We start from the raw sequence: 20,135 nt of genomic DNA, 5'->3' as shown, positions 1-20,135 counted from the left end.
TTCCTGCAAGAGACATCCTCTGAGGACTGTCAAATACACAGAAGACATGTCTAGCTCAGGAGGCTACTGAGGTGCAATAAAGGCTGTGAAAATACAGGTTTCATGCTTTGTGCTTATGCTCTTCCCCAGGTTTTGCCTTTGTGTTATCTGGCTTGAGTCAGTATGTGCATTATTAATGCTTATTCTGTATTACAGGTGGCAACAGTTTCCCCTCAACTCATCTATTCCTTGCCTTTCTCAGATTTGAGGCACTTCTGAGCAAGAATTACTTCCTACAGCTCATTGTCTAGGCAAAGAGGTAAAATTCAGACTGGAGACACTGGTAATAAAACACTGCAAATAATGAATACAGTTTATACTAAAATATATTCATGAAATGATAACAACGACAGTATTTCCAGTTTCCATGTAACCTAAGGTTTTAAAGAATGCCTTACCAATAAAATCTCACAAAGAAAATGAGTTTAGATAAAAAATTAATTTTTAAATGAAGAAAATTATCTGTAATGTTTCCATCGTTTGCTTGTTTTAAAACTGAAATTAGTCTAATTAATATGAGAATATGCTGATATCAGGTACCTGGAACTGTCTGGAAAATGGAGCACACACAGATTTCTTTCTTTCTGAAAGGGCTGAAGAAAAACAATTAAAGTCCTGTGATAAATGGACATTCCAGATACACTTATTAGCCCCCAAACCTGGGACTTAGGCTTGAAGTTATGGCAATGCTCTGCTACTAGATTGCTTAGATATTTAAATCATCCCAACTGTTCTAGTAGCTACAGAAGTTTAGAAATAAAAATCAGGAAACATCTGACCCCGAAGATGGAGTAAATAAGTATGAAGTGTTTGGTGGCTTCTGGAGCTGGGAATAGCATTCAGATGGATGAGATCTCTATTTTCCAGTTAGAGTTTATAGAAATGTGGTAAACACAACTTGTACTCTTACCCTTCAAATAAGACTTGATGTTTGTTACTCACATTAACAGCAGTGTGGTGGCTCCACAGCCACTAAATGCAGCATGAAGAGCAAGCAATATCAGCAAAACTGTGCTTAAACAACCAGATGCCAGGTATGTACCTACCTTTAGTCCAGGTGCTCCCATGGGCCCTGGCATGCCTGGCAATCCCTTGGGACCTCGAGCTCCAGGATAACCTGCTAGACCTGGTAAGCCTGAGTTTCCTCTATTGCCCTGAAAAAAATTGAAAAGAATGGTTTACAAGTAGAACAGCCAAGCATGTTTTTTCATTGTGTGCTGAAATAGGTAAATGACATGAAATCAGTCAAAACCACTTAATGCCTTCTGTATACATGGACACACAATGGCAGTACATAAAAATATATAGAAAGACAATGATCAGCAGCATCATGTGGATTTCTGCTAATATTCCAAAAGTAACACAATATTAATTTTTCTAGAAGTAACTCCACGTGGAGCAGAATGAGACTACCTTCCCAAAAAAATATTCGAAATTCAACATGCTTATTTATAAGGATCAGGCATAGTGGTAGTACTAGTATGGCTGTGTACAATCTGTAAAGACTCACACACAATAACATTGCCAGATGAAGAAAGATCAGAACATTTGTTATGAAAATGTATGAGAACATCAGCCTATAAACAAAAGCAAATATTTTAAAAGAAAAAACATGGAGTTAAGCTACTTTTGACATATTAAAAAATACAAAATGGAAATTTGTTACCATACAAATGAATATTTCTGTTATGTAATTAATAGAAATATATGAGTATATAAATCTTCCTTATTTCCTATGACATTCAGTTAAACACTCATTGAATGTTGTATAAAACTCAATTTTTGTATTAAATGTGATTTTCTGGGCTTTTGAATATTGTTCTCTGCCTTATAGATTGATGGACTGATAAACTTACATAGCAGAAGTTCTGGTCTTTTTATTCATTGTGGCAAAAATCCATTATAAGCCTCCCTTTATTACAAATTGTAATGGGGTAATGGAGTTGTCTTTACTATAATTGTATGACATCTTCAGTGTAAAAGCAAAAATGTAAAAATTGCTTGGGGTGATTGTCCTAAATCCAGCTCCAAAGAATTTTAAGAGCCTGGAAGAAGTTCATGACCTGAGACTGGGGAGGCTTGAGTAGGGTGCACCTGCCCCCTACGGGTAACTTGTTTAATTTTCTTTGTTCAACCAGATTGGAAATCTATATCTGAAACAACAGTGCCTCATCCAGCATCTTGGCTAATTCCTAATGCCAAATCTAGCTTGGCAACCTTTTGTAACAATTACTGGTCCATCTGAGTAGAACTACTGAGAAATTCATACTGGAACTCAAAGTGATCAGACTTTCAATGATGAGAACTACTCAAGGAATAGGAATCATTCTCATAATTCTCCCCCTCTCTGAAGGGACTAATCTAAGAGGCAGCAGGTCACCACCTTTGGCCCACAGCAAAGAACAGTCAGACAAAAAACCATTTACAGGAATGCTCTTAGATACCTCACATACCTAATACTCTATTTCACTGGCTTTGGGCAAAGCTTCATAATTATTTAGGTAGACAGACATAGGTTACAAATACTAAGCCAATAAGGAAAACTCAGGATTATCTCAGACCCTAGGAGGTATAATTGGTATAATTTTCCATACTCAGGATACTCAGGGAACTGAGAATAGTCTCTTCTTTTTAAATACCTTAACCCTGGAAAATCTGCAATTCAAAATGACTTAGAGGAAATGTGGAAAGCAACTTACCTTGGGGCCAGGCTCCCCTGACAGCCCAGTCTTGCCAGGGTTCCCAGGAATGCCTTCTGGTCCAAGGTACCCAACTGCTCCTTTCTGCCCTGGTGGTCCTGGTTTTCCCTTGGAAAAAAATTCAAATCAAATATAGCCCTGCTGACTCTCTTCATCTTCACTCTCCCACAATGAGATTTCAGTCACAATATTTCCTAAATCCCACAGAACAGCAGACCCAGGGATATGAATGAATGGTCACAGAGGGAGCTCTGAGTTAGGATGTTTGGTTTAGAATTCTACAGGTTTAACCTTAGGCTTGCCCTGCCATGGGATCTGAGCAGCTTCAGCTGAAATCATGGGACTGACCCCTTTGTGTGCCCGGCCTGGAAGATGCCTGAGACTCTCAATTCTTTAACTGAAGTGAGGAAACCAGATAAAGTCATCTATTAATTCCTGGAAAAAACCCAACCATACACCTTTTCAGCCTTTATTTTACTAAATGCTCAGTACTTGACTTTCACAAATTTATGCTCTTCAAATTTGAACATATCAAAAATACAAATTTATAATATGGCAAGTTTGTGGTAACTGTTGCTACACTTGCACAAAAAAGGCATTGCACATCCAACAGAGGAACACTGATTTCTTTCCTTACAATTATTTTCCTTTAGACTGACATACACTGTCTAAAAAAGCTTGGAGTTCTGCACTAATCTCTCTATAAATGCCATTTCTCAGAAATATAAAATGTTCTAACTATAACTATTTTGTCTGAAAAAGTATTGTAACACCAGCCATACAGAAGATAAGTATATAATATATAAATTATATATACATAAGTATATGTAAGTATATAATATATAATATATAATATATAATATATAATATATAATATATAATATATAATATATAATATATAATATATAATATATAATATATAATATATAATATATAATATATAATATATACTGTATAATCTAAGAATATAATCCTATTTCTAACTTCTGGTTTCTTAAGTATCTTCATTTGGGATGTGCTTTGAAACTTCCTCAAGTTCTAGTTTTACTGCCTTCTCATTTCTCTGTATGTCTTGCTTTCCTTCTTTCCCTTTGTCTGCTGAATGATCCCTGCAGTCCAAAAGAAAATGCCAAGTGTTTACAGAGGACACACAGTTGCTTGTCTTCAAAAGGCTCCTCTTGCACTCTGCTCAGCAGGTACAAGCTCTGTGCAACAGCTGCATTTCTCCAGTTACTGACAGTGTTTTGATGTGAGGTAGTAAAAGTTATTTACAACATGTGCTTGAGTGGAATTATTTATTAGGGGACCAAAATAACCTTGATGCATTTTGTTCTTCATTATGTTTACAGAACACCTACTGCTTCCTGCTCTGTCTTCTCCCTCAGGGAGAAGGGCATGCAAGTCAGCTCCTCTACAGTAACTCAAGAAAAAAACATTAAAAATTTCAGCTCAGGGCAAGCAAGAGAAATAAACAGACCTCAAGGCATTTACCACATGTATCCATCATGGACATATGGATCCAAGCTTCCGTGGGCTGCAGCAGATCAAAGAACTGATGGGGTCAGAAGTGAACACAAGTGTAGCTCTGTACAATATAATGTGATAACTTCCAAAAGGACTCCAAAAAACTAAACAACTTCACAAGTGCTAAGGACCTTCTTGTTAGGTGCACTTCACTTCCATATGCTGAGTAACTGAATGTAATTCAGTACAATTTAACACCATTTCAAAAATTAGTAATATTCAAAAATACACTTTCTGAATAATAAGAAAATTCTTTAGAGTGAACACAGGCCTTCTGGTAACCTTGACATGATTCAATTTTGGTTTTATTGGTTAGTATTTTCTTTGTTGTATAATCCAAAATACGTTCTAGAATTTTGTTACTTACAGGAATTCCAGCTTTTCCTGCTTGACCTGTAGCTCCTTTCTTCCCTGTGGGCCCCTAGAAGTTACAAATATTTGTGAACTGACAAATGTCTTAAATTCAATCCCCTAAGAAGAGCTGAGGATTGTTCCCCTCTAGTACTCATTGCCTGGCTTGGGACCAGATTATTCACATTTCAGGAGACAGAAGAAAGTTTTTCAAGTAAAAGCAAATATATTTTTGGCAGAATTGTGTATGCTTTTCCCTTTTGTGAACCAATTTTTAAAACTTTTCCAACAATAAGCATAAAATGTTTTTCATCATGAATCTGGCAATTTCCCCTGTATCAGCCACCCCTGTGTGAGGAAGCACACTTTTATAGTTTTCTTGTACTCTTCAAAAGATAAAATTTACTTAGAATCAGACTTTTTTTTTCATCTTGACTGATGTAGAAATTGGTAGTCTTAGAAAACAGAGAGAAACTGAGCAGATAACATTCTTGTAAGTGGTTTATGACACAGGAGGTCATGCACCAAGGAAGAAAAGCGCAGGATGGGTCAAAAGCTTCTCAGAGACCTTTGTTAAAGGATGGTCTGAACAGATTATAAAGATTCATAGCATCAATTTTATCCTAACTCTGAAAGATGCAACCACTGAACAACAGGGATAAGAATAACACTTGTTAGCATAGAACATGTAGAAAAAAAAATTCCGAGATTTTCCAGATTAATTATTTCAAACATAATTCTTAAAGCAAAAGTTATGCTATAACTACCATGCTGCAATATGCCACAATGTGCTATGTATTGAAAAAGTGTGGTTTATTATAAGCGTAAATGTTTTATAATTATGCAGATATGACAAAACCAGCAAAAAGTTGTTCTAGTGCTCAATTTAATGCTTTTTTTGTTAAGAATGGCCCAAAAAAGTCCACCAGTCAGAATTGGAATGTGCATATTCAAATAATCTAACATTGCTTTAGTTAAGATTTCTGGATGCATGTAAAGTGAACCCAGATGATTCAGCATTGCAGTTTATGGGATTAGCTTTGCAAGGCTTGCTATAGCAGCACCTGTAATGCCACTGGAGTTAAGACTATATTAAAGTTTTCACTACTAACACTTCTGTGGAAATCTTGAAGCTCTTAATGGATAGCTCCATGCCAGATATTGGTTCTGCATTTGTAAATGGCAGTGTTAATCTGAGGGACATTTGCAAGACAAAGATAACATTTCTTTGAGAATAATTGCTGATTTTGTCCTGGATGTGAGTAGTTTGTCAAAAGCCAAAGTTCACAGCTGGAGTACAAGCTCCATCATGTTTCCTTTCTGTTGCTCCCCAGTTCAAGTCTACTACAGATTCTTGTAGCTACTTACAAAATTTTGAAAGTCTAAAAGAGCTGCTTTATGGAACTTCTCAGACAAAATATCTAATTTAAATTACAATGGTAATTGGTATTTTAAGAAATCTTTTAGCCTGAATCTTTTGAAATCTCAAAAGCCAATGATATTCAGTCCATGGGAGAACATAAACACTTCTGGCAATTTTCAATGCATTACAGGGATGAACTAATATTTCTAAAGAGAAGGATTTGGTCTTTGATCTTTGTCATGACTTGCTCTGTCATTACTGCTCTAGTATTCTGCAGCAATTCCTTATTCTCAGGTCTCTGAAAACTCAGTGCAGTACCAGGAGGCTTCATTTACAGACCAGAGAAGAAAAATCCCAGTTGGCCTCAGAGCTACTTTGCCACAAGAAACTCCACTTTAAGGGATAATTAAGTATCACTCAAATGTTTCCAAAAGAGCCTCTCATAATTCTTGATATCGCTCCAAAGTAAAACTACTTACCTATCAAATAACACATATTTACTAACCAAGATCATTATACAATTTTCCATTTTATATATTTTTGTCCCTTCAGGTATGAAAAGGAAACCCAAACACTTTTCCAAGAATAGTCAGTGAACAACAAAACCCTACAAATTCCAATTAAGTGCAGTTTTGGTTTGCTTTTTTCTACTTACTTCTGAACCTCTTTCTCCTTTTGGTCCTTGCTCTCCCAATTCACCTGGCTCTCCCTTTGAAAAGAACATACATTAAATAAATGAAAAGAATCATTTGAATGCAAATGAAAACACATTTTCAACATTCAATAGAGAAATTTCACTTGTTTGAAACACTTACTGGAGGCCCTTGCTGTCCAATAGGTCCTCTAAGCCCTGGAAGACCTACATGACCCTGGGAAGGAGAAAATATAACATATTGCAATGCAGGTAACTCAGGCTGCCATGCTCAGTGAGCTACAGCCTTCCTTGTAAACCTCCTGGGAGGTGCTGGGTGGACCCACATTCACTGACATGACCTAGATAAAGTATGGTCAGCTCTCCAAGATCAAATTCCACAGAGCTTTTATTCTTTATATTCTCTACTCCAAGCTCCAAGTGGGAATTCCATATTGTTTAAAGCATTTTTGCACTTCTGTAAGCATAGATTTGGTTCATTCATTTATTATGTCTGTCTGTATTACTGTCTAACTTGGACATTCTGTGTCAAGGTCTGTCTCTCTTATATTTCAGCAAACTGCATCAGTGATAAGCATGAGCTACCATTCAATTTTTATGTGCTGAAAGACTGTAGTTCATGAATAATTTTTAGGATTAGATTTACAATAAGTAGTGCTTAAATTTCAGAGAAAAATGTTAACTAATACAATATTACAGAAACACAGAACTGTTTAGGTTGAAAGTGACATTTTTGAGATCATTTATGGAACCCTCTTTCTCAAGCAAGGCCAGCTAGAAATGATTGTTGATCAGGATCATGTCAAATCAAGTTTTCAGTATTTCTACAGATAGAGATCTCCACAACCTCTCTGGGTAGCCTGTTCTGGTGCTCAGTCATCCTCACAGTAAAAAAAGCCATTTCAAAAGGAATTTCCCATGTTTCAGTTTTTGGCCTTTGCCTCCTGTCCTGTCACTGGACACTATTTAAACAAGTCTGTCTACTTCATCTTAATTTCCTCCCATCAGGTATTTGTACACACTGAGGTCCCTGGAGCCTTCCCCAGCTGAGGAATTGCAGCCCCCAGGTCCCCACAGCAAAGATGCTCCAGTGTGTGCCAAGAGTGCATCCGTGCAGGGAGGGACCAGCACCTGCATCTCTGCACCTGGGAGGGAAGATGACACTTGTGCTGCATTACTCCACATGCCTGCACAGCATGCCAGGCTCAAATAAAAACACTAAAACCCCAAAGGTATTACCTTGTAGCCCTCATCACCAGGTTCTCCTCTGTCTCCACGTTCACCACTTCGACCCTAGAGAGCAAACCAAAGAGCAAAATGTGGCAGCTGAACTGAATGCAATGCTGCAGTGAAATATGAGCAGAAAGCTGGGATTTCTCTCAAAACAGACTAATCACTGAGAAGGAGCTGAGGAATACAAACATAAAGGTTAGCTTGGCCAAGGGAATAAACATGATGTTTTCCTAAACAGAATGCACTGCAGTCAGACAGTAGCCACATTCTAAAATTTTTTGTAACCGCAGACTAGAAGATAAAAAATATTACATAGGGCTTAATGAAACAAGAGGGAGGACCGACCTTAGTGGAACTTCACCAGATTTGTATTTATATATAAATATATATATATATATATATATATATATATATATATGAATTTAAAATCTAAATGTATAAATTAAGTGACCCTGGTTTCAAGTAAAACTCTCTTATGGCTTCTTTAAGACATTCCATTAAAATTTGGATTCTTTTCTGAAATTACTTGCTGTACTCAAAATCTGTTTTAATTTTGAAGTTTGTCCTAATAATTTTGACAGGTTCATAAATACTGTAGAGATACACTCCACACATGAATTCAGGACAAAAATGGTTACAAAATGCAGTTCTCTAATTCAGCTGAATTAATTTGCAGTAATAATGAAATAAGTCAAAACATATTTTTGATTAGTAAAGCAATTAAGTACAACTCAGGGTAAACAGACAGGGTAAAATTATTTTCTAAAATGTGCTGACTAAACACAGACTAATGGCATTAGTGTAATTAAATAGGGGGCACAGAGGTTCAAGCAGGAAAGAGCACACAACAGTATTTTCAGAGAGAGATTACTCATTAAAGGACCATCATTCTATATTTTTGTAGTGATTCCTGAGACACTGATATAAAACTTCAGAAATAAATGCATTGGCTCTTGTCTTGAGATGCACTAGTATAATTTTTTTGAGAAAGAAAGACCTACTGGTTCACCTATGGGCCCAGGTAGTCCAGGGACTGTATTGTCTTCACCTGGGTAACCCTAAACCAAAGATAAGCATAAAAAATGTTAACTTGGAAGTTCAACCTCATCTACTATGCATGTAAGTTCAAATGCTAATAAAAAGCAGAGGAGACATTGTATACATGCTTAAAGTGAATATGATAATATGATGTTTATGGTTTAATATAATGGATATGGCAACTCCATTTCAACATGCATCTAAATGTCCCAAAGACACTAAGGACTAAACAAAGCTAAATATTTGCTTTATTCTCAAAGGCAGCTATAAGGAAAAAAAAAAAAAAGATTAATTGAACAATATCCATGTTATCGTGTCTTTATTTAATGAAAAAAAGGATAAACAGGATTTCACAAGGGCAAAAGAAGAAAATTTCTTCCACTATTTTGAGAAATACACTTAATATAAAGAAAAATAAAGTACAGAAGACTCCAACATTAAGTCTGAAGTCTATTAAAATTTAAATATGAAACAACTGCCATCCAAGTTAACACAAAAGATTATCTATTCCAGATGATACCTAGCAAGAGTAATGCAAAGAGAATCACATTTTAAATATGATTAAGGACTAATACAGTGCATCAAAGTGGTTCTTCAGCAGTGACCAAGCAACCAAGACACCTAGCTCTCAAGAAATTAGTTCTCAGTTACTGTTTCTTAAATCATATCAAAATCTATTTATAACATCAACCACTGAACTCTATTCACAGTATTTATTGCAAAACTCGCTCTTGGTTGTAGCTCTGTGTCAAGGGCAGCTCCAATCAAATCTCTGTGAGATGAATTCATGTACCTGCCCTCGTGGGGTCACAGGGGTTTCAGTGAGCATACAAATCTGTTTTCAGGATTTGAGACTTGAGAGAACAACAGCAAATTTGACACTAAAATAGCAGCACTGAGGCCACATCCTGTCCCTAACATTTTATATTAACCACAGACATTTGTCCATCCTAGCTGGACTTCCAGGCAAGTCTGTGGGTGTACTCACAGGCTCAGAGTTAAGTAAATATTTGGCTGGTTCTGCACTGATTATTTTTGTCAGCAGTGCTCACTAAGGGCAGTGGTGCTGTCTGATACAATAGGCTCTTCTGTACAATGGGTACCTTGTGTTTTAAAACCTCAAACATTTTAACAGTCTGATTTGGGACTCCATCTCCAAATGACCCATTTCCTCACTTTGCATCTATTTTCATAGTTTTTGACAATACTAACAAACACTGCAAATGGTGGCTTTTGCTGCATGCTGTGGAAAAGAGTGAGTGTGCAGAAACATTTCTTCCCTTTATAATTTCACAGAACAGATCAGTAAAACCCATGTTCATACCTTTTCTCCTTTGGGGCCTGGGGGCCCTGAAGGCCCTGGAGAACCCTGGTGACCCTAAAGAAGCAAACCAAACACAAATTATTTTAAAACAAATAATTAAAGAAGTAATTAATTCCAAAATTTCTTTCAGCTACTTGCTACATTTCTTTTCCTGCTTGCAAAGTATTCTAAATCATGTTATGATAACAAAATCAATGGCAGAAAAAGGAATGAGTGCAGGAGAAGCTCTCTGCACATTGGGAAATGACATGTTCTGATGGGGCTTAATGCAGGTGATAGAGCTGGGCTGGCTCTTGCTTGAGGGGTAGGGTCAGTGATGGGTCTTTGTGCTTGGAAAAGAAACTGAACAGTAAGAGGATGACTCAATAAATCTATGATGATTTTCACAGCTATTTTTCAGTGAAAGCCACAATAGCTTTATGTCCTTCAATTAACCTCATTCAATCAGTTTCTGTTGCTGAAATGGAAACTACATGGCCAGACAGTGAGCAGAGGTGGTGGTGTTTGCTGAGCTCTCTTTCGAATGAATAGCTGTAGTAGTTTCAAAGGAACTTTACTCAGAAGGGGTGAGATATATGGGATAAACAACAGTTTAAAGTTTGTGGTAAACCCCCCCTGTGAGCAAACTCACAAAAACCAGGCATCCTTGCTTAAGGCTAACATTTCTGAGTAGGCAAACACATCATATAAACACCAGTGAGTATCTGGCTTTCCTGAAAATATTTGTGTACTCTAGATACAGATTCCTAAGATATTTGAAATTAGAGTACCACAGATTTGCTTTGGGATGTATGTGTATCTGAATTCAGTAAAAAACATACCCCATAGCCTGGAATTCCTGGCTCTCCTTCGGGTCCCATTCCTCCTAGGTGCCCCTGTTAAATGCAGTAATCAGTGAGAGAGAAAGGAGCTTCTTTGCAAAGTCCTACAACAATGTCTACTTTATAGAGTAAGCACTTAGAAAAATCTTGAAATATTGACATTTGACACCATGGACAACTTTCTTGTAGGTCTTACTTCATTTATTAAAGAATACTGGGCTTTTCATTCTTCTGTGGAAAAAAATGGTCAGTGTTTTCAGTCCTAACCTAATAATCTTTGTGCATAATTAAATCAAAAAGATCTGAGCTTTGAGAGGTGTGGAAGGACTCTCTTGTAAGTGCTAGTATGCCAAGAGAAGCAGGGGGTGGTCATCACATCAGAAAGATGACTCCTTTTGAAAATGTTGGCCATTAGATGCAAACTTTGCTTCTGTACTTCAGGTGCTCAGGAGCACAGTGCTGCCTTCAGCCACAGGATTGGACTGAGACAGGCACATTGCCCCTCTAGTGTGGAGCCTGGGTGCTTCTGTGCATCTGTCCCACAGAATGCAGCGAGCTTGGGGAGCTCACTATGAAAGGAGCTAAAAGTTAATGGAAGAGACTCAATGCAGTTAACTTTGGATCAGATGCCTATTCAATAAGAGAAGTAGTCTTCAGTTGAAATGCTTTGTTTCAGCCATGGCCAAGGTTCATTGTATGTGATAGCAAACTCACTGATTTTTTTTCTTGGAGCTTAAAAACATCCATAGCAGTGAGGTTATGTGTGCAGTGTGGGATATGAGTATTCCATGGTGTGCTCTGCCATCCCACTCCCCTAACTGTCAGATGACCAAAAACTTGAGATGGCTCCTTCCAGATCCATGTCCCAGGTTTCTGTCTTGGAAGGTGAACAGGTCTCATTCTGATGCTGAAAGACCTGTGAGCTCTTCAGTAAGCATGTTTTGTACTAACCATGGCACCTCGAGTTCCTCTTGCACCTTTGGGACCAGTTTTTCCAGGCTGGCCAGAATCACCAGCAGGTCCACTTTCTCCTGGAGGGCCAAGCTGTCCCTTTTCCCCCTGTTGGTGTTATTGTATTAAAAATAATAGGAGATTGACAGTAAGTTTCAAAATGCAGTTTATGCTTAATCAAAATGTGTAACAGCATTATTTATTAGGTATAACATTTACTGTATGTTAGTTACTGTAGTTATTAGAATATCTGAGTCCAGAACTCTGCAGTATAAAAAAAGTTTCTAAAAAAAGAGACTGTCTCTTCTAAAGCCTTCCCATTATGTTTTTGTTTTCTTTTAGTCAAAGCTTAAAGCAAAAACTGTTTGAGTTGCAAAAGCACATCCTGATACAAATTTATATTTCCCAAGACCTTGAATGCTATTGATTGCAGAATGATGACAACTGTAATTGCTATGGCTAACAAGAAAAAGACTGGCTTGAAGCATGACACAAAACAGGGATGGTTTTGGTTCAATGGAATTTTGTAATGTAAATTTGAGTTTCACATAAAAGGAAGGGAACTGGGGAAGATGAAAAATATTACCTTCTTTCCTAAACGGCCCCTCTGACCTGGATTTCCTGGTGCTCCTTCAGGGCCCTATAGATTTATTAGGGAGAGGAAAAAGAAATTATTGAGAAAGGCTTGGAAACATGTTTAGCCTGTGCTCCAAACTGCATAAATTTTTGTAAAGCAGAGAGGTGGGAAGAAAAATGTCATCGACTGTTTCTGTAAGCTAGTTAGTAAGGCTGTCTCCAGTTATGGCATAAACAAGTGGGCAAGTATCAGGGATTATTTATCAAAGTAGTGGAAAATTCACTGCAAATAGGGGAGAAAAACCCCCAATAAAGCTTGTCCACACAGAAAATATTACTTTACAGATTTGTGAAGCTTATTTGCTGCTTTGTAAGCTACTGTTTAAGGAAAATGTAATACTACTCTCACCTCCAATTAAGAACTCGGACAATGGGCTATAGGAAAATGATTTCCCTGTTTAGACTAGAATATTATGATCTGTCTGCTTCCCTAGAAGGAGATCAGACCAAAACTGTGATGTGTACACTGCCAGATGCCAGGGAGGACTAGTGGAGAAGGAGGCAGCTCAACAGCTGCCTTTGGAACATGTAGAACAAAAACGTGAAAAATCCCTCCCTAACCACATCCTCCCAAAAATCGAATTGCCAGACCTGCCTGTCTCACTGAGGCACAGAAGCAGTGCTGATGTTGTTTATTGTACACAAGTATAATTATATAAAGCATAGATATGCCAGGGTTGAGCTGTCTTACAATAATTTCAATGTACGAAACTTTCAATGTTCCACAAAACTACCAATTCAAAATAGAGAATCACATAAACAAAACTTGTTCTGCAGAGCACTAAGGGTGCCAACAACCAAAAGAACACATATTTCTTTCCCTAGGAAAGTAGTCCACTGTGAAGAACCCAGGGCTGAAGGCAGCAGAGTAGCACTGATGTTAGAGGACAGAGAGGACAGTGCTCACAGCCGTGAACAGCTGGTGTTCCAAAGAATGTTTTGTCAGACTCCACCACACATAAGAGCTGCACAGAAGGCAGCCAGAGGACTGCAAATGAGAACATGATGATTTTTGGTAAGGGAAACTGGGTTGATTTAAAGCTACAATACTTGCTTTGGAAACTGTGCTCCAAAATTAGTTCTCAGGAAGAAGTTGCTTACAGTTTTGTGGACGAATTTTAGTTGCTAGGAGTGATGCCAGAACAAAGAGGCAAATTTATCTAACAATGTTGCATGTGAATTCTAATACTTGTCTACTATTTGATCTGTGTATTCTTGCTGCCATGTTGTTTGGAGAGAAGAGATCTGCAGTGACAGGCTCCAGGTTGTGTGGGACGTGTGTCTGGATGACAGGTGGTGAGCAATCACTATTTGCCAAGAGGTCACATATTTAGGGTAGGAAAAGCATTTGTCTCCTCTCCATACCAAGGCTGAACCACACTGGAAGCTTATTTAAATATGGTCATCTCTAATTACATAGAAAACCAGAAAAATAAAAAACAAAGGAAGAAGGAAAAATTAACTTTGTTTACTAAAAGCAAATGAGCAAGAAGTCCATTTCAACCATAAAACACTTACAGGAATTCCCATTATGCCAGGTTCACCAGGGGGCCCAGCAATTCCTGGTAATCCCATCTCTCCTTTTTCACCACCTTCTCCAACAAGTCCCTGGTCTCCAGGATCTCCCTAAAACACAGTAAAAGAAACCCCCAAAACCCCTCAGTCAACCTGCTGCTACAGAATTACTTGTTCATAAGAAAAGGGAATTCTGGATCTCTGAGTTTGACAAAAAGCACACTAAAACTGATGTGAATCTTCCCAGTCAAATTCAGATCAGGCTCTAAGTTGTGTGAAGCCCTTTCTATCTCATTCATGCACTCCCACAGCCACATTTTGCCTCATCCATCATCACCAAGTACCTGGGGTTGTTCTCTATGACATCTCCCCTGTCCTGGCACCTGCCACAGTCCCTGGCACAGCACTGACCCAATTCAGGGAGCAGAGCAGCCATGGGCTTGCTTTCTCCAGCACTTCATTCACCTCAGACAAAAGCTGTACTCAGTAAAGCTTGCTTTTCTTCCAGCTTTGCAGCCCTTGCAAGGTAGATATGTACCCAGAAGGTACAGAAAAACCTGTATTTTACAGGATGTCTGTGTCAAGACTAAATGCACTCAATTGGGCTCAGCTGATCAGGTGCTGACCTAGGATAAAAAAGGAGATTTGGGTCCTTAGGCTAATAAGAGTATTCCACATTGCTACAAAAACTTAATGTACCTTTGGGCCATCTTTTCCTTGAACACCATCTTCTCCTGGAGGCCCTGGTTCACCCTTATAGAGAGAAACAGTTGAAAACAAAGTTATTGCCTAAAGCTCTTGACTCATACTAGTTTTATACATGTTTATTATCTTTTGGACAATTTTTATGTTGCTGTTACCCTTTATTTATATTCAGTGTCACAGCCCATGAATAGCCAATGCAAGAAAATATAAAAGATAATCATCATTAGAAAAATGAGGCAATGCTATGTCCATATAACCCTGGAGACAGTGGCACTGAGATTTTGTTTGTTTTCAGAGTGCATAAAATGTAATTACACTAACCTCAAAAATATACCTAATCTGTCCTGAAACTTCCATGTTTATGCGGATAATTACACATAATTAATGTTTACAGACTTACTGTAGGGCCTTTTACCATCAGAAACATTTCAACATTATAATCACAGAGTCACACAGAATCATCAAGGCTGAAAGAAAGCTTCATGACCATCTAGCCCAACAGTGAGCCCAGCACCACCACACTCATATTCCCAAGTGCCACACCCAGATGCCTCTCAAACACTTCAAGGGACAGGGACACCACCACCTCCCATGGCAACTTATTCCAATGCCTTTTAGTGAAAATTTTACTTCTAATATCCAATCTGAACCTCTCCAGGTACGATTTATGGCCATTCATTCCATCATTTGTCAGCTGGCAGAAGAGACTGATCCCCCCTCACTACAGCCTCCTTTTACCTGTAGAAAGCAATGAGCCTCCTTTCCTTCAGATTAAACACCTCCTGCTCTCTCAACTGCTTCTCATAAAATTTGTGCTTCAGCAGCTCCATTGCCCCTCTCTGGACGTGCTCCAGCACCTTGAGGTCTCTTTGGAAACGAGACCCACACTGGACACAAAGCTCAAGGTGCAGCTCCACCAGTGCCAAGGACAGGGTAAATAAACTCACTGCCCTGCTCCTGCTGGCCACACCATTCCTGACACAGACAGGGGCCACTGGCCCTCTTGGCCACCTGGGCACAGCTGGCTCATGTCCAGATGCTGCTGACCAGCAGCTCCAAGCCCCTCTCTGCAGAGCAGCTCTCAAGCTGCCCTTCCCCAGTCAATACTCTTTTTAACTTGCTACAATATTACACTGGGGTTTTTTCCTTTAAAAAAATAAGCTATCAGAAAATAGCTTCTTATTGAATTCTTCTGATAAATCAAGATTTCTCAGCCTGTACTCACTCCACTCATACATAGTTTTCTGCTGTGGAAGAGGATTTGCATCCATAGCTTACCCTTAAACCTTGGTCACCTGGTTCTCCAGCCTTCCCAGCAGGTCCAATGTCTCCCTGGGATATCACAAGGAAAATCATTGGATTTTAAAGGACAGTACTCATAACCATGACAGGGTTTACAGCTGGTGGAGTCACCATGACAATAACAGTATTTCTTACCAGTCTGTTTCCTGTATCATTGTCTGCTTGTCTAATGAACCAAATGTCTCTGATTTCTTACGAAAATTTGAAAATATAAACATCTTAAGAGAGGATCATTTCAACATTTACCTTTGTGCCTGGTTCCCCCTGCAGACCAGGTTCTCCTTCAGGGCCAGGAGGTCCCTGCATGGTATGAGAGCTACTGTTACATGACCACTGGTAATAATTTTGCAACAATTAAATAATACACCCCAAACTGAAGCAGAAAAATGGCATGAGACAGTGGGAAAGATGAAGGTCTGAAAAATCCAATCAAGATAACATAGTTCTTTGTTGTTCCTAGAGCCAAACAGAGAAGAGAGGGGGTATAGAAGGAGTTCAGGAAATGCTCTGTGGGTCAGGAACATGTTGAAGACTCAGCAGTACCACTAAGCCTGTACCTTTCACCATTAATTACTGCTGAGCAAGCAGCTATCCTCTGTGAATCTGACTGACAACTTCATCTCTGTTTAGGCTTTGAGCCAAGTAGATACAGCCTTTGGAGAACTCAGCCCTTAATGAGCTGATGGTATCAGACTGCTTTTTGTGAAGTTTACATACAAGCCTGTTCTTAATAGTTTGTCAGAAGTCTGGATTTTGGGCAACTGAGGAAGAGAGTTTCTTTGAATAAGTCAAATCCCTACTGTTTTAAGTGAGCTCATCCCTCAGGTACTTCATTACAAACTGGCTAATACATTCTGTCACATTTCTCTCAACGAAATATTAAAAACAAAGCAAAAAAAGAAAGCAGAAGTTAGCAAGAAGGCTTTCTACAGCTGCTTTCCTTTATCTACAGTTTGAAAGAACATATGAGTAATGGTGTTTTACTGCCTAACTGCAAGGAGAATAGTGCTTCCAAAAAAAAAAAAAAAAAAAAAACCAAAAAAACCACAAAATTGTTTGCTTCATTAAGCATTCACCTTCTATGACAAATGTCATGACTGCATGCTCGAGACAGCACTTAAAACAGAACAAGCTAATTATTTCAGACTTTTTGGTAACAGTTTCAAGTAAGAGTCTCTCAGTAGTTCATTATATTTAAGTCAGCTGCAGGCAACAAGAAAAATTTTTATAAACTTATTGTCCAGGCTTAGTTAGCTGTTTGAGTATTTGTAATTGCTATATGAGTGATTAAAATCTCACCTCAAAACCTGTTTCTCCAATAGGGCCAGCATCCCCTGGTTGTCCTCTTGGACCCTGGCATTAAACAAAATTTTGGATGCATCATTCAATTAACATTAAATTACACTGTAGAGTGTTCAGTTTGTCTCTACACAACTCTTCCAACTGGAATAAAGAAATGTATTTCATTGTCTTTCCTCCTGAATCCAACAGTGTATCCAAGTCCCATGATGGCATACAGCACCAACCTTGACACACTGAAATAACAGTTCTCAGATAATAGCACAGATGTCTTTTCTTTTAGATCAAAAATAAATTGTTATCTGAACTAAGCTCTTCTCTTGACCAGTTGAGACTCTGTTTAATTAAGGTTTGTTAGACTGTCTGGTTTGCTTTGTGGAAAAGCCTACAGTCTGGTTGGAATTAACTGAAAACAACTACTGCCATGGATTTTGCAGCATTTGTACAGAACAGTCACTGAGGCATAATAGACTAGAGGCTGGAGCCTTCTCAGTAACATTGATAACTATACCATAAGCCTTTTGTTATAAGCCTTGTATGTGAGTAGCACATTTACCCCAGTAACACCCAGGGATCATTTCCCAAAGTGGCAGGTTCAAATCCTGTGCACATGTGAGAAGGGGCTCACAGAGCAGGAGTTGTGTGCTGGGGAGCAAAGCTGCCTGCAACAGCTCACAGCTGATTCTGTAGCCACTGTGAATGTACTGAGACAAATCAACCCCTGCATTTCACCAATCTTTGAGCTCCAAGGAAGTTCATATCTATTCACCCCTTTGGGACTCATCTGTGTCTAAAATCATTCTAAATTAAAAACATTTCCTTGATCAACAATTCTCCTGTAGAAAAAAGATGCTGCTTCTATTTATGACAAGTTTTTAAACAAATATTTACTCTATTTTGTTTCACTTCCTCTCACAGACTATGCATATGGTTTTGCTCCTCCTGTTGACCTGGCAATGACAACATGAATAGTCTCTTCCCTTGTAACAGCAATGTAAATTGCATATTACTGACAGAATTCTGGCAGATGCATATATGTGACCTCTTATCTTCATTTAAATATGAACCACTAAAACTGCAGTTACTTCCATTTGAGAATTCACTTCATCCTAAGCTAAGCATTGATTTTCATTTGCAGCAGCTCCATGGAATTCCACTAGGCAAGTGTCACAAAGCTTCAGTTTGCTTCACAAGTCAAGTATTTCTTCATATTACCATGGAGATAAGGCTGCTGGATTGGTGATGTATCTTTCTCCTGAGACTTTCAGAAGCCAAAAATTTATAGCAGTGTGAGGAATCCTTTCAACCATTAACACCAGGTAACTTGCAAAGGATTTTACTGAAATGTCTGACCAGCAGATAAAGTTTGAGTGTAATGTAGATCTATCCCATTAATACAAATAGTTCTAATTGCTTATATTTCTTTGCTCCTCCACCAAAAATTAGGCTTTCTGCTCTGTGTAGCATTAGTGACAGGGCCAGAAAACCTCAGCAGCTGGCTCTCACATAGTGACCAGCTGACAGAGGATGAAATCAAGCTGCTTGGACAGGCAGCTAAAGAAAGAGACATGCATTTTATTGTGCAACATCTTCTGTCATTTTATCACTTCTTTCTAGCTCCTCAGACCATTTTCTGAGGCCATTTTACTCTTTCAGCACTTGATAGAGAAGATATCCTGTTCCCAGGATAAGTTTTTCATCTGACAGTGAATATGTAGTTTCTATGATGATGAGCACAATAGAAATGTAGGCTGCTCCAGCAATGACCACTCAGATTAGGTAAGGCAGGCATGTTATTGATATGAAAATTCAGACTTGGCCAGAAAAAGGAATTTGACATATAACCTTTCATTGTAAGGCTCTCAGATGTTGCAACATGAAGATAAGATATAATAAATGAAAGATTAAGTAACAGGAATCCAGTGATAACTACTGGAAAACCACATTTTCCGTGAAATATTTTGCCATTCCTACAGGTTGGCAGCTTAAGTTAAGTATGCAATTCTATCCTAAAGAAAATTTGTTGGTGATTTTCTAGCACTCAAAATGTGCAATTACTTTCTGTAAGCATGTCAGTCAATGAATTAGTAGAAATAATATTACAAAAACTACTAAATACTAATAATACTAAAAATAATACAATTTTTATCAACACTTCACTTTCCAGATTTAAATTAACTATGTGCAATTTACTGTGCAAAATTACTTTCCAGAAGCAATGTAAACACACAGTTTTTGACAACTCTATTAGATTTCTGCATCAGAAAATTGGAGCCTTCTCCCAAATCCCACTAAGGCTGCATGCATTCTTTCACTTTATTTATATAATCTGATTTACCCCCAGAGATGGTGCTGCAATACTATTCCTGTCACAGCTATATCTTGAAATATCCTGCATATATTTGCTGCAGATTCTGTGTGATCTCCTGTAACAATATTAGCCACATGAAAGTGAGTGTGGCTTTGACATAGCAACAAGAATCTATCCAGCAGAGGAATGTCTGAGGTTTATTACAGCAGTCTCTTCTTGAAAATTTAACTTGCCAAATAGATGTGGTCCCTGTGTTCCCAAACAACCATCCTAATATTTGCTTAAAAAACACCACTAAAGTATTGGCACATACATTTACATAATGCATAGAAAAGATATCTAAATGTGGTGTAAAGCCAGATAATACTGTGG

At 38.2% G+C, this 20,135-nt stretch overlaps 1 protein-coding gene across 1 annotated transcript in view; it reads right to left on the bottom strand.

Annotated features, from left to right (window-relative positions):
• COL24A1 (collagen type XXIV alpha 1 chain) overlaps window positions 1–20,135 on the bottom strand; it is a 115,170-nt gene that overhangs the window by 14,011 nt on the left and 81,024 nt on the right. The window contains exons 33-48 of the mRNA XM_056498154.1: window positions 17,453–17,506; window positions 16,400–16,453; window positions 16,130–16,183; window positions 14,846–14,899; window positions 14,150–14,257; window positions 12,582–12,635; window positions 11,996–12,103; window positions 11,045–11,098; window positions 10,224–10,277; window positions 8,863–8,919; window positions 7,868–7,921; window positions 6,792–6,845; window positions 6,632–6,685; window positions 4,630–4,683; window positions 2,739–2,846; window positions 1,086–1,193 (exon numbers count right to left, since the gene is read on the bottom strand). Of these exons, the coding sequence (XP_056354129.1) occupies window positions 1,086–1,193; window positions 2,739–2,846; window positions 4,630–4,683; window positions 6,632–6,685; window positions 6,792–6,845; window positions 7,868–7,921; window positions 8,863–8,919; window positions 10,224–10,277; window positions 11,045–11,098; window positions 11,996–12,103; window positions 12,582–12,635; window positions 14,150–14,257; window positions 14,846–14,899; window positions 16,130–16,183; window positions 16,400–16,453; window positions 17,453–17,506 (1,083 nt within the window). The remainder of the gene's footprint in view (window positions 1–1,085; window positions 1,194–2,738; window positions 2,847–4,629; window positions 4,684–6,631; window positions 6,686–6,791; window positions 6,846–7,867; window positions 7,922–8,862; window positions 8,920–10,223; window positions 10,278–11,044; window positions 11,099–11,995; window positions 12,104–12,581; window positions 12,636–14,149; window positions 14,258–14,845; window positions 14,900–16,129; window positions 16,184–16,399; window positions 16,454–17,452; window positions 17,507–20,135) is intronic.

Source organism: Oenanthe melanoleuca, chromosome 8 (genome assembly GCF_029582105.1).
Source record: "Oenanthe melanoleuca isolate GR-GAL-2019-014 chromosome 8, OMel1.0, whole genome shotgun sequence".
In the NCBI taxonomy this organism is placed as follows: Eukaryota; Metazoa; Chordata; class Aves; order Passeriformes; family Muscicapidae; genus Oenanthe; species Oenanthe melanoleuca.
Note: the sequence above shows the minus strand (reverse complement) of the source record. Positions and strands in the feature narration are given on the sequence as shown.